The following is a 13,141-nucleotide window of genomic DNA, read 5'->3' as shown; positions in this document are numbered from 1 at the left end:
TGTGTTGCCCTGTGTCAATAGGGAACAGGCCAACTGTAGAAAATGTCAAGGCCTACTTGCAGTACGCCATGTACAGTTGGCTCTCTAGCAGAAGTGCAGCTATTTCTGTATATTGAATCACACAAGAAGAAATTCATCCATATATATCCAGCAATCTATTTCTTAATTTTTTTAACTCAGGTTTTATTGTCAATATACAATTCAATCTATTAGTGAGGCCAAGTTGCAGCCAGGACTTTTTTTATTTGTGTAAACCATTTTTATCTGTTCTTCTGTTTTACTCAGATGGGTGGCAACAATGCAGAGGGAAGATCAGCTGGCAGACTAATGCCATCAGCAATTAGGAAATCCAAGCCAATGAAGCTTTTACTAAAACACACAGCACACACTAATAGACATTTATCACTTGGAGATGATTTTATAGATATAACCTTGGGGTTTACCGACACTTTAAAAAATCTATGTTGTCTTACTTCAACAACTTTTTTTTTTTTAAAAAAAGACACTTTATTACTGTAGGTTCTGTATGTGTTTATTTAGGTATACTAATGAAAAATATTTTGTATAGAGCATGGATTTTGAAGAAAAGATAGATTACAAGTTTGCAGACTTTTTGTCCCTTTTTGCCTCTGTCCACAAAACATTAAGCTTTCATTCCTTTTACCATCTATCATAGTACATTATCGCAATCCCCTCTTGCTAACCAGCTTAAAATTTTCTTGCTTTCCTTTTTAAGAAAAACCACCGCAAAGAGCTACATTTTTACCTCAACATACAACATAAGGGGAAGCCTGACTGCTTTATAGACAAAGCACATTAAGATGAGCCATTGATGTGACCTGTACCACTGAATCAGATTGTGTCACACATTTCAGTAATTGATAACCAGTGGAACAGGTCACATCTGCAAATTGTCTTACACCTACAGGCTACAGGTTTTTTTTTTAACACTCATTGCTTTACAGTTCGTCCGTTTCACCATCAACAGGCAGTACGTTAAGTTCAATGTTGTAGTTTGTGGTATCACCAGATCCCAGCCATCCGATTGGTGTCCTGTTAAAGGACGGTCTGTTGGTGACAGTCGGATTGAAGACAGTCACGGGCTCAGGTTCGGGTCCAGCATCAAATTCAGGCATCTGAAAGGTCATCAGTTTAGATGCTTTTTCATAGCCTCCATAAGGTATTGGTGACCTAAAAGGGGATAATAAACAAGCTCAGTCAGACTAAATATTTAATTTCATTTGGACATTTCATAAATGTAAAACATTTTTTAATGTTTATAAACAGCTAATTCTTTTTTAAGATATCAAACTTATTTACTGTATATGGGTACAGTGCTCCGGTAGCTAGCACAAGTTTGTATGTTCTTTTTTTCCCAGTTTCCCAGGGATATAGAATTTTGAGAAATAACTTTAAACCTTGAAATATTTAAATAAAAAGATTTGGTTGAATGTCAAATTATTAATGTTTATTCTCAAAAGAGCTCATAAAAAGTTTTGCAGATATGCCGAAATGAGGAAATTTAGATAAATATATTGGGCCTTATTCATTAAAGCTCTCCAAGGCTGCAGAGGATACACTTTTACTAGTGAAACTGGGTAATCCAGCAAACCTGGAATGGATCTGGTCCAGGATTCAAAACATTTAACATTCAAAACAATTAGTTAATGACGTTGAAGAAATCCATTCCAAGTTTGCTGGATCACCCAGCTTCACTAATGAAAGTGTATTCTTATTTCTCTAGAAATAAATGTATGCCCCAAATTACCTTTTCTCAAGTATAAAGAAAAAAATACAGTTAATCCTTTCTTTCAGCTAAGGTTCTCCATGTCCCTTATTAATTTAGTTGTTCTTCTCTGCGTCCTTTCCAGTTCCAAGAAACCTTTTTGACGACCTGTGCTCAAAATATAATTGCATATTCAAAATAAAACATAGAAATGTATTTTGTTGTTGATCTGTTATCACACCCTGATCTTGTGGTTAGGAGGATGATGTGTCAATACAATACTGTATCTAATACCTACCTCTTACACCAGAACACCATTGGAGAATTAACCTCACATCTAGGAACTAAGAAATGTTATATTTCTTTTAACTTTCTTTCTAAGCTATTTTTCTGGCCATTGAGACATTTGCATGAACCCAGAAAAACCACAACAATCAAAACTTGACCAAGTATCTAAACTTTCCCTACTTCATCCAAAAAATATTGGGCTATATTTATAAAACTCATTCTCTGGTTGGAATCTTCCAGGATTATATGTTTCAATGGGAGTATTTTATTCCCACCAGGGAATGTTTAGGGAAATGTCAGGTTCCTTATTTTTTAAAGTAGGCCCTTTGACTATACATATCCTTTAAATGTATAGACACCAGGTATTGGAACAAGTTTGTGGGTCTAAAAAATAAATAGGACCTTTACAATCTCCCTGTTTTATTTTTGAAACTGTACTTTTTTGGAAAGTGAAATCGATCTTTATTTTGTTCTTTTAAAAAAAAGCAATTGTTGCAATGATTACATTCCTTTTGTATATATATATATATATATATATATATTCTTACCTGTTAAATGATTTGTATTTGCAAAGTTCAGATTTGGCACCAAATTCCAACAAGTTAACATGAAGTTGGGCTGCCTGCTTTGGGTCAATTCCCAAGGCTTTCTCCCATGGAGAGATGTAGGTTTTAAATACAGTGATCTGCTTTCCACCTTCACCTGGTTGTCCTGACTGGCCATCTAAAATCATACAATTGGTAAAACATTAAAATAAGTATTTAGTGTAAAATATAAAGGCAATGTACTAATGTATAATTACAGTCTAGCATAACATACAATAAAAACCTGTTTACCAACTCCTTATTAGCCATGTAGTTATCCTACCTGCTTTTGTCCTAAAATACCATTAACTGTATAAAAAACACCTTTTTTTCTTTTTCACAGCACAGTTGATTTTAGTAGCAGCCATTAAACTTGGTTAGGTCAAAGCCTGTTCAGAGAAAGATAGGATCCTCAATGATCTTTACTTATTTTCATAAAAATAAAATTAGTTGGATTTTTACAAATAAAATTATATTATTGTCTTTATAATAGAGCCCTGTAAAGGTATGCAAATTTTCCTGGGATCCTGATGCTTGAGGTCTGTCAACCAGCTGAATACAATGCTTGACTGATATGATAATGAGAGCACTATTACATCATGTCACCATTTTAAACTGTGGCCATCCTATATGTGATGACCAAAATCATATTGTAAGGTCAATTCCTAAATGAAGAGCACTTAGTTGTGGACTATGTTAAGATCCTGCACGTTTTAAAGGATTCCTTTTATTCATTTGATATGGGTAAAAATGTTAATAGACACATTGGACCATGAATTGGTATTCCATGAAAAGCCTTTTTAAGAGTGATACATTTTATAAAATCGGATTTCCTACTGGAACACAACTAAATATTAGCCATGAAATCAATGCAATAGTTAACTGTGAAATGCCTGCCCCTGCACAGAAATTAAAACAATTAGAGAAAAAAAAGTAATTGTTACTTGCTTATACTGTGTTGGAATGTAAGTTTTGTAACTTTTTCTAATATCTAATCTTTTTTTTCATCGGTTAGCAAAAGGTATTTATCTGTTGGTAGACACATTTTTGTATTTTGCGTGTACAATCAACCTCTACTTGGAAGTATTAAAAACATGTTTTAGGGGGTTAAAAGTATGATTTTCAACCAAAAAGCCAATATTCTTTTGTCAGTTTTCACTTATATGTAGCTGAACAAATTTCAAGTGAGTCTCAGTTTTTATCACATTTACCTTTGCCTCCTGAACCATCAACACCTCCAGTGCCACCTTGTCCACCGGGGCCTCCGCTGCCATGCTGACCTCCTGCACCACCTTTACTTCCTGGCTTTGGTGGAGGAACGGGTGGGTGTTGACCTCCAACTCCATGGTGCCCCCCAGATAGACTGGACACAAATCGACCACTGCCTTGTATTAATCCATAGCCGCCACCACCACCACCTGTTTGTCCACCGACCCCATACTGCCCAGATGGTATATACTTCTGGAAGTGGTCCTGTAGAAGATACAGAAGTTATTCACAGACTCTTCATAGAGTCTCGTCATAGATCTAATTTTAACCAGCAAAGGTAAATCATTTGATTGTTGACATGTAAACTGTAAATAGCATAATTCAATTTTTTATTAATAGGATCATTTAAATATTATACCTGATAAAATTAAATACTAGGCATTAAATACATCTTACATAAACATCATATTATAAATCCATACTTATGTTTAATTGGTTAATTTGTTTTATCATTAAAAATAATAAAGAAACAAGTGTTTTGAACACTTATATTTATAACAGAGGGCTCAAGAAAATGGAGTTTTTTGGCAGAAAATAAGGAGATAAGAAAATGAGATTCTAGCTCCAGCTGAAAAAACACACCCACTTTACCTAAAGAAACTAGTCTGATCATCATAAAAGGGGGAACATCCATGTTTGGATATAATTGCTACAATAAAATAATATATTTAGACAGTGAAATGAGCAAGAAACATTCCAAATAATTTTGGAAAATTGTGTAGACTGCTTTTTGTTTGTGTAAAATCCAAACAGTATATTTGGAATTGTGTCTCGCTGTATAAAGTTTTTCTTCATAAGCAAATACCATTTTTTTGTAAATGTACCTTTAGATCCTGCCATGCCAGTACAAACACACCCTATTGCAGGCTGACAACGCTATTGCATTGTTTTGCAGCAGCATGGTTAGCCTCCTGTGCCATCTCTTTTAATTGGCTGTTGGGCTGCTAAATGGTGGACCTGAAAGGGAGCTGAACAGCAAATTGAAGGAGCAATCTCAGTAGTTTTACTGCCTGAGAAAAATAAGCGATATTGGATCAAATGGGTTTTTTAAAAAAAAAAGATTTAATTTTTATTCCAGGGGTGGTTTGCTTAATCCATAGTCAGCTTGGTTAGGCTGGAGTCTGAAGACTGAACTAGCGGAGGATGAGCCTGATTCTCAGCAGTAGAAGACTTAGCTTTAGTGAGGAGAAGCCATCAGTGAAGGGGCTAAGATAGAAACTTTAGAACAAGATCTCATTAGTTCTAAATTTGGAACTGTTGCTTCTTTGGGGAAACCCACTCTAAAGAAGAAATGCTTCTCTCACTGCCTGTTATGGATCTAGAGTTCAGGAAGGTAGCTAGAGGTCAACAGCCAGTGTTGACTGTGATTGATTGCAACTGGATGAAAACTGCAACTGACCGACACTCTGCTACCCTAACCTCCCACATGTGTTGAGTTACAAAAAACCTAACTCTAAACAAAGATGTAGAACCCTTAGTAATTTCTCATGCCACATTTAAAGAGAAAACACAGGAAAAACTTGGGCCCTTCTATGGGGGGTGAGTGCTACATCTACTGCCTGTTGTTACCCCAGGCATCCAGTGCTTATCAGTAGGTGCCAGGGAGCCATAAATGCCAATAAATGACATACTTCTAGTCTGAAAATGCATTTTATAAGACAGTGTCTAAGCTTTGTCAGCCTGCAACAGAAAGTGCTCTTCTTGAGAGGATCTACATGTGTGAAACGTTGCAACAGACTGCAACAGAATCATGCTTAAGAATACTGTACAAGGAGACATGATTTCAAACATACTTTAATCTTAGTCCCTTCTGGCCTTTGATGGAGAGGGGAAAGTCAGTGTTTATTATTTGTATTTCATTTGTACAATAAATGGTAAGAATTTCTCCCGCTCATGCCTGTTCATTTTATACGCAAGTAATTGCCAGTATACAATTACCTGCATATAAAATGTATTTAATGCATATATAAAAGGACAGGATATAAATATAGGAGCTGCAGACTTGATTTTAAGGTGCAAGTCTCACAATGGTGCAAATCACTAAAAAGGAATAAGAGTGCTCCCAGTAAAATCTGGGCTTCTAATTTGCATGCTTGTTTCAGGTCTGTAATTTACCACAGAAAAGCAAACATTGGAATAATACAATCTGAGCTTGCAAAAACCAAGTTCACCTTTGCCATTTTGATGATTTTTTTCTCATGGATTACCTGTAAGGTCATTAATTTACCAAAAATATGCATATTGTTTTCCTTACATAATTCTGTGCATAAATGGCCTATAAGCTTGTACATCTCACCACAGACAGTGTAAATGCAGCCTCTGAAAAGAAAATCTGTAAACCAGCTTTCGGAACAGCTGTTCCAACATCTAAATATAGACGGAAATGCAAGAAGTAAAAAGCAGGAAACTCACTAGGATTATATAACCCTGTGAGCTTGAAGGCTTAACCAGCAAAATAAAATACGCCAGACAGAGCAGAAGGAAAAGGTGCAAATGGGCAGGTAATCTGCACCTAACACTGAGCAAGGTATAATATAGAAGCAGCCTAACCCTTAAAGTAACATTATACAATGATGCCTTTGTGTTGGTTTCCATTGGGATTTTATCAAAATTTGCCAGGTAGATGAGCTGTGCAAAGCAACTGACTTATTTACTTATTCATTTTTAAAGTTAAAAAGTTTGCTCAGTGATATAAATTAAAAACTACCGTTAGTTTTTGCAAACTATTATTAAGATTCTACTTTACATTTACATTACACTTTACTTTAAAAGAGACGCCAAAATAAATTTTCTAGCTTAGTTTTCTTTAAAAGGATGATTGAGACTGCCATATGTGTTTCTATTTCCACCATCCTGATGAACAGACTCCTAAAACATAGCAGGGACCCTTCTAAATGTAACTGTCTACCAACAACACATGCCAGTTGAGTTAGACAACCCTTAAGGAGGACCTTCTGTTTAAGCCACAGTCCTTAGTCTCCTAGGGTAAAGCTTGTGATCTAAATTTTATACCATTTTAACACCGGTACAGAAAAGATCGATGGGAACTCCTTACTCTAAAAAGGGCTATGCTCATATAAATATGTATACAAAAAGGCACCCTAGTTTAAAATAGGTTTCTATTTTTAACAGGATTTATTCTGCTCCTTAAAAAAAAACAGTTAAATTAATTTATTGAAGCTCTTCAAGGCTGGAGAGGATACACTTGCATCAGTAAACCTGGGTGATCCAGCAAATCTGTAATGAATTTCATCAAAGTCAATTGCCAGCAAATGTTTTGAATTTTGCACCAGATCTATTCCAGGTTTGCTGGATCACCCAGCTTCACTGATGAAAGTGTATCCTATAGAGGATACAGATGTATCCTATAGAGGATGGGAGAAGCCCATTGTGCTATCAGTCATCCCCTTTCCTCATGTCGCACATAAAGCCAATTGGTTCCAGGCCATTAACTACTTGATAATATCAAGTGATGCTTTTCAGAAATTAATTGATAATACAACTTGCACTGTTTGTCTGTTTCTGATCCACAATACCAAAAGCTTAGGCCAGTGAAGGCAATTGTTCCATTGTTAAGATTTTATGCAAGAGATCTGGTATTTTACTATATAACAGAGAATACTCAATGCTTCCAAGTACAGGTATATATGTCCTTGCCTTTTCTTTTAGGAGGGATATCTAAATGAATTTGGTAAGGTTATCATTAAACATTTCCTCAGGGACTAAAGCACCTCTCCATCTAAAATTGCAAGTCAATATAACGCCAATAAACCTAAATGGAAGAGTGTCAATACTGGGTTTCATTAGCAGGTGGTGCTGTAGGTAAAAAAAATGGACTCTTGCAATTCTGGATCCAGTAAATTTTTCAAGCTCTACTTTAATTTTTCACTAAAGTCTAAAGTAAAAAGTTACACTGTATTTTCAGGAAGTGCTATAAAACACACAAAAGGGAAAACAGTCCTTATAATCTCCTATTCTAGGTATGAATGTTATTTATAGGACATACGATTAGCTCCACTCTTTTCATCTGATTCACAATATTTGTGTGTTACTGTGAACTATATGCAACAATATGTTGGTATTATTAAAAAAATAATAATAATTTAGGGTGATAATTGTTTTTATTAGATTCCTCAAGCCCTGTACACACTGGCATATCTGTAATGTAGTTATTACATTTTCCTTCCTGCTTTATTATATCCTGCAGCATAAATATAATCTAGCAGTGCCATATTGGTAAATTTGGCCTTAAGTAACTATTCAAAGGCTCAAAGTGTTATTGTGAAGATGCTAACAACTTGAATATCTTCATATCCTTACCAAAGAGTTATCACTGAACACATCTGGATTGTTCTCATAGATGAATTTTTCCACTCTCTTTTGGCGAAGCTTGAACATCTTGGAGCCTTTATTGCTCAGTAAAGAAAGCTCCTCCAGCATAATGTCCCTGGGGACACTGATCTTCTTCCCTAGGTTTAGCCTGGAGAGATCTTGTTCTCCTCTTGCAGCTAAAACAATACCAGTTGTTAGATGTTAAATATTGCTACTTAAAATGTTATCCACATATTGCTATCAGTAAAAACATTATATTGTGATCCAAGCCTTCAGTAAATACTGTAAGATTAACATGGTATTATCATGAGATTATACAGATTCCAGAGTCATTGGATAGTCCTGTCCTTAATGTCCCAGTCTACACTGCAAGAAACATTTCCTTATTAACTCCATTCAGTTGAGACGCTAGATTCTGTTTCTCCTTGCTTTTAGTGGTGTCTGTCCTGAAAATAAATAACTTTGTATAGGAATAAGGACAAGACTCTGGGTCTCCAACAGCTGTATAGACTGCTTTATTCCTGATGGTCATATATTAATTCTACTAAGTTAAAGTACATGGCAATTCAATATTGAGATGTTTATAATGACATTGCAGTGTAAACCTGGTACTGGATACCTAACAATCATATGACCATTTCTCTCAAGTATGCCTGCGCTTGCCTGTTTTTCTTTTCTGGTCATTCAATTAAAATGGTCTTTTTGTAATGCTATGCAGCTTAAAGATAAGTAAATTTGGGGAATGGTTAATTAGAATCTGGCTACAATGTAGCACACTGTTGGTTCTTTGGTTCTACCCAAATCTAATACATTCAGGCCCAGTAAAGTATCCAGTATCCAAAATTTTATAAGGTAATCACATAATACCAGGTCTAGGGTGGCACAATTTTATAGAGATGCTAGTGCAGTTTAGGTTTGGAGTTTTGCAAGTGTTGTGAACCAAAATTACATACAGGTAGTCCCCGGGTTACATACGAGATAGGGACTGTAGGTTTGTTCTTAAGTTGAATTTGTATGTAAATCGGAACAGGTACATTATTTTATTAAATGCAATATATTATTAGGCAGCATGGTGTCAGTTACTGTAAAAAATACTCAGTCCTGCACACAGCGAGCAGGGAAGCCGCTTTTGTATCTAGGAGGCGTCTGTATGTCGGATGTCCTTATCCCAGGGAAGACCTGTATTGTTGTTTGGTAAAACATTATACAAAAGTATAGGACTTTCCAATAGGCCTGTTCTACAATGTTACATTATCAACATTTCTCAAAACTGTTTTATTGGTGACAAGGCATGAGCGTTGGGAAGGGCAGATTCAAGTTTTTACCTTACAATAAGCAAATATTTGACTGAACCCAGTTTTAAAGCTTAGTGAAGCTAGAAATGAGCCACATATATACTTACTTATTTCCATGATGATTTTTGTGGACTTTTTCCTCTTGTTGGGTGCTGGAACTCCTGCTAATGGCATATTTAAAAGGCTTTGCTTCTTTTTTCTGTTGAGAAAGAAATTAGCAATAGATGTAAAAATACAAATGTATTATAAAGAACAGCAATGCAGAAATAATAATAGTGTTAATAGAAAATAAATGTTAGGTTTCACAGCTCTATTTTCAGAAAATATCACGTTGTTTTATGGTTTAGGTGGCAATATTTTGTACCTGGCAGCGAGCCTTTTATCATACTTACTCTTTGGATAAACCTGAATTTAGGTTTAAATATACAGTAAAAGTAAAATAGATGGCAATTTATAAAGCATTGCTATGCTGTAAAGTTGGCCGCACCATTGGTCTTTGTTTCATGCATGACCAAACAGCCCTATGGACACTGGAGTAGCACATGAAATAGTAAATATTCCAATATATTATAGATTCAGGCATTACCACCACAATATTGACCTGCTTCAGCTTCATTTTCCTGGATTAAATAATTTAAATGAAAAGTGTATGATGGAGGCAGGAAGAATTATCATACATCAATGCATCATAATGTAAAGAAGTCAATAAAAATACTGCAGGTCAAGCAAAAATACTATAGGTCAAGCAAAGACTTTTTTGGAGGATCTTCTTAAAAAAAAGACTAAGAGCTTCAGATGCTCGGTCTACATAAGTGTGTATCTATTCTTGACAGACCGGATTTGTACTTTTTTCTCCCCTAGGCCAGCTCCTGTGTCACCCTCTCCCAGCTGCCTTGAAAAAAGGCTAAATGATGGTAAGGCTGCAGTGCTTTCATTGCTTACTCTTTCAGGGAACTACTGCTTTTGGAGAGACTCGACATGTAGCTTCTTGTGGCAACCACTCCATAGAGAATGAATATTGTGAAAGTGAGTGGTTCAGTACCACAGAGAGGGAATGGATAGAGAGGGAGCTAAGACAAAAAGAGATGAAGGGATGGAGGAAGGAAGGAAGGGGTGACAGAGGAATAGATAAACAAAGGGAGGCGGGAGAGAGAAAAAGAAAATTAGCTCACTCACCTATGTCCAACTAGAAGGCTCCCTGTGTCAGAGATCTTCAAGCTGTATCTTTTTGGGGGTACAGTAGCTCCCAGTGGATTTAGAGCATTCTGTACCTGCCAAAACTGTGCATACCTTCCAGTGGCCAGACCACCCTGGGCCACTCCAAACATGTGGTTAGGTTAATTGGCTTCCCCCAAATTGACCTTAGACTGTGTTAATGACATATGACTATGGTAGGGACATTAGATTGTGAGCCCGTTTAAGTATGAACTTTGACTATGGACTTTGTGACGCGCTGCATAATATGTCAGTGCTATATAACTACTAGTTAATAACAATAATAATAGGAAGAATAGGCCATGGCCTGGGTGGCCTTTTCAGAAATCCGACCCTGCTTTTTGAAGTCATAGGCCTACACTTGAGGGTGAGGGTCTGCCTTGGAGAAACAGTGGGCACATACATTAAAATGGGGTTTTTAGGTATAATAATACCAATCAGAACTTGGGGTTCTGCCCAGTGGCAGGGATACAAATTAGGAATTCTGAACTGAAGGGATGTTGGTACAAATTCATCATAGGAAGGTTTGTAAAAAGACCCTATACCTATTTCTAGTTTCATGCATAACCTGTAACATTTGCCTTACCCAATAAAGCATTGCCTTGAGTAAAACTCACTATACATTTCTTTTTCAATTGAAAGTATTGAAGAGCTTTAAACTCATAACTCTTTAATGATAAAAACTGAAATGAAAATAAGTGTTAACTGAGGGTTCACACTGATTTTATTTTTTGTAAAATAATTGCAGTAAATGTGAATGCGTTTTAGCATAAAAATTAAATATTTAGCTTGCATTGCTGAGAGGAAGAATTAAATATTTATATATTGAAAAATGCCACCCACTAGTTTGTTTTAGTAGAGGGTAATTAGGGTGCCTGGTATACAAAGTTTAACATTATCAGAGTCCCTAAGTAAAGATTTACTATTTTAAGTTCCCAAGTTAGTTTTTTTTGTCCTTATGTGTTCATTAAAGAATATCTGAAGCCAACTCTTTTATCTAGATTAAAAAAAAGAATAGTGGAACAGATCTATATTTAAATACAGTAGGGAATAGTTAAAAATCTAGCAGTTTTTTCAAGTACAACTGGGGAAATATACCTTCACTTCCTGTCTTATATATACAACCTAAAAGTTCAAAAATCTCCTTTGCAAAAATCTCTATTTGTGATAAAAAGTAAAAGTAAATTTCAGCATGCTACTGATGCATATATATAAGCAATGCATAGGGTAGATATATGAGGGGGTGCTGTGATGGCAAAGGCACAAGCAAGTTTCACGTTGTTGGAGTTACGGGCCATCATGAAGTTTTTGTTTCTCAGTGCTGTAGGGGGGACACTTCTCCCCTGGTGCTTCATCTCATTGTGAATGTCCTTTGCTGACTTTCCCTGGGGAAACAAAAACTTAATAACGACCTGTAACTCCAACGACGTGAAACTTGCTTGTGTCTCTGCCATCACAGCTTCTCACTAAAAGAAAAAACAGTTTTAAGAATTGCAAAGACCTGATATTTGCACAGTTACATACTAAGATATTAGAAATGTGTCAGAAATAAACATATTTATACTTGATCCAGGTCAGATTAAGAAAATAAAAACCAAAGCACCAAAGCAACAGCATACCAGCCAAGTAACTAACATTTTTGGAGGAGTTAACCTTGACCATCCTCACACGTTTTACGGCAACGTTACTGCAAGCTGTCTTTAAATTTGAAATAGCATTGCAAATTTGAAATATCTTCATCCATATCAGGTATAGACATTAATGTGTGACCTTTGAACCTTCAATTTTATGGGGGAACTATTGACTGGGCAGATTGGAAAACTTTGGGGGAAGGGGGCTTTCTCTTTCTTTTTTTTCTTCTCCAATTCGTAGAACCCATTATCTTCAGTTTGCCAGTGGATAGTAGGATCATGTCTGTATGGCCATCCACTCTTCCATGTTTTAGCCAAAATTAGACTTGGTTTAGTTTGACCCGTTGGATAATAGTCTCTTTACCTCATGGTCATGGCCATACATTTTGGATGAAGGAATGATAGTATTGTTGCACAGTATTTGATGCACACAAATGTTGGTAAAGGTCACAGTATTTTATCCTTGATTAGTCAGAATGATTACAGTTTTCTTTTTAGACATCTATATATGTAATGAAATGACTATTCAACATGACTTTGCTTCAGTTCTAGATGACGTTGTCTTTTCCATCTTTAGAGAACTGCTCACTTCTTGTTTGTTTAAAGCAGATCTAGACACTTAGCTTTCTTGACTACCCTGTTTCCCCTATGATAAGACACTGTCCTATATTTTTTGAAATGCCAAAATATGCCCTAGGTCTTATTTTCAGGGGGATGTCTTATTTTTCCATGAAGAAGACTACAGTACACATTTATTGTTGAAAATCACTCATGATCACTCATGTGCCATTGATTGTCCCC

The 13,141-nt window shown here is 35.9% G+C and overlaps 1 protein-coding gene across 1 annotated transcript in view; it reads right to left on the bottom strand.

The window, feature by feature from the left end:
- Positions 1-386: 386 nt before the first annotated feature.
- The window catches only part of MYOZ1 (myozenin 1), an 18,656-nt gene continuing 5,901 nt past the window's right edge, over positions 387-13,141 (bottom strand). The window contains exons 2-6 of the mRNA XM_072424310.1: positions 9,602-9,693; positions 8,188-8,375; positions 3,810-4,071; positions 2,563-2,737; positions 387-1,191 (exon numbers count right to left, since the gene is read on the bottom strand). Coding sequence (XP_072280411.1) covers positions 960-1,191; positions 2,563-2,737; positions 3,810-4,071; positions 8,188-8,375; positions 9,602-9,668 — 924 coding nt within the window. The 5' untranslated portion in view covers positions 9,669-9,693 and the 3' untranslated portion in view covers positions 387-959. The remainder of the gene's footprint in view (positions 1,192-2,562; positions 2,738-3,809; positions 4,072-8,187; positions 8,376-9,601; positions 9,694-13,141) is intronic.

This window comes from Pyxicephalus adspersus, chromosome 10 (genome assembly GCF_032062135.1).
Source record: "Pyxicephalus adspersus chromosome 10, UCB_Pads_2.0, whole genome shotgun sequence".
NCBI classification, from domain to species: Eukaryota; Metazoa; Chordata; class Amphibia; order Anura; family Pyxicephalidae; genus Pyxicephalus; species Pyxicephalus adspersus.
Note: the sequence above shows the minus strand (reverse complement) of the source record. Positions and strands in the feature narration are given on the sequence as shown.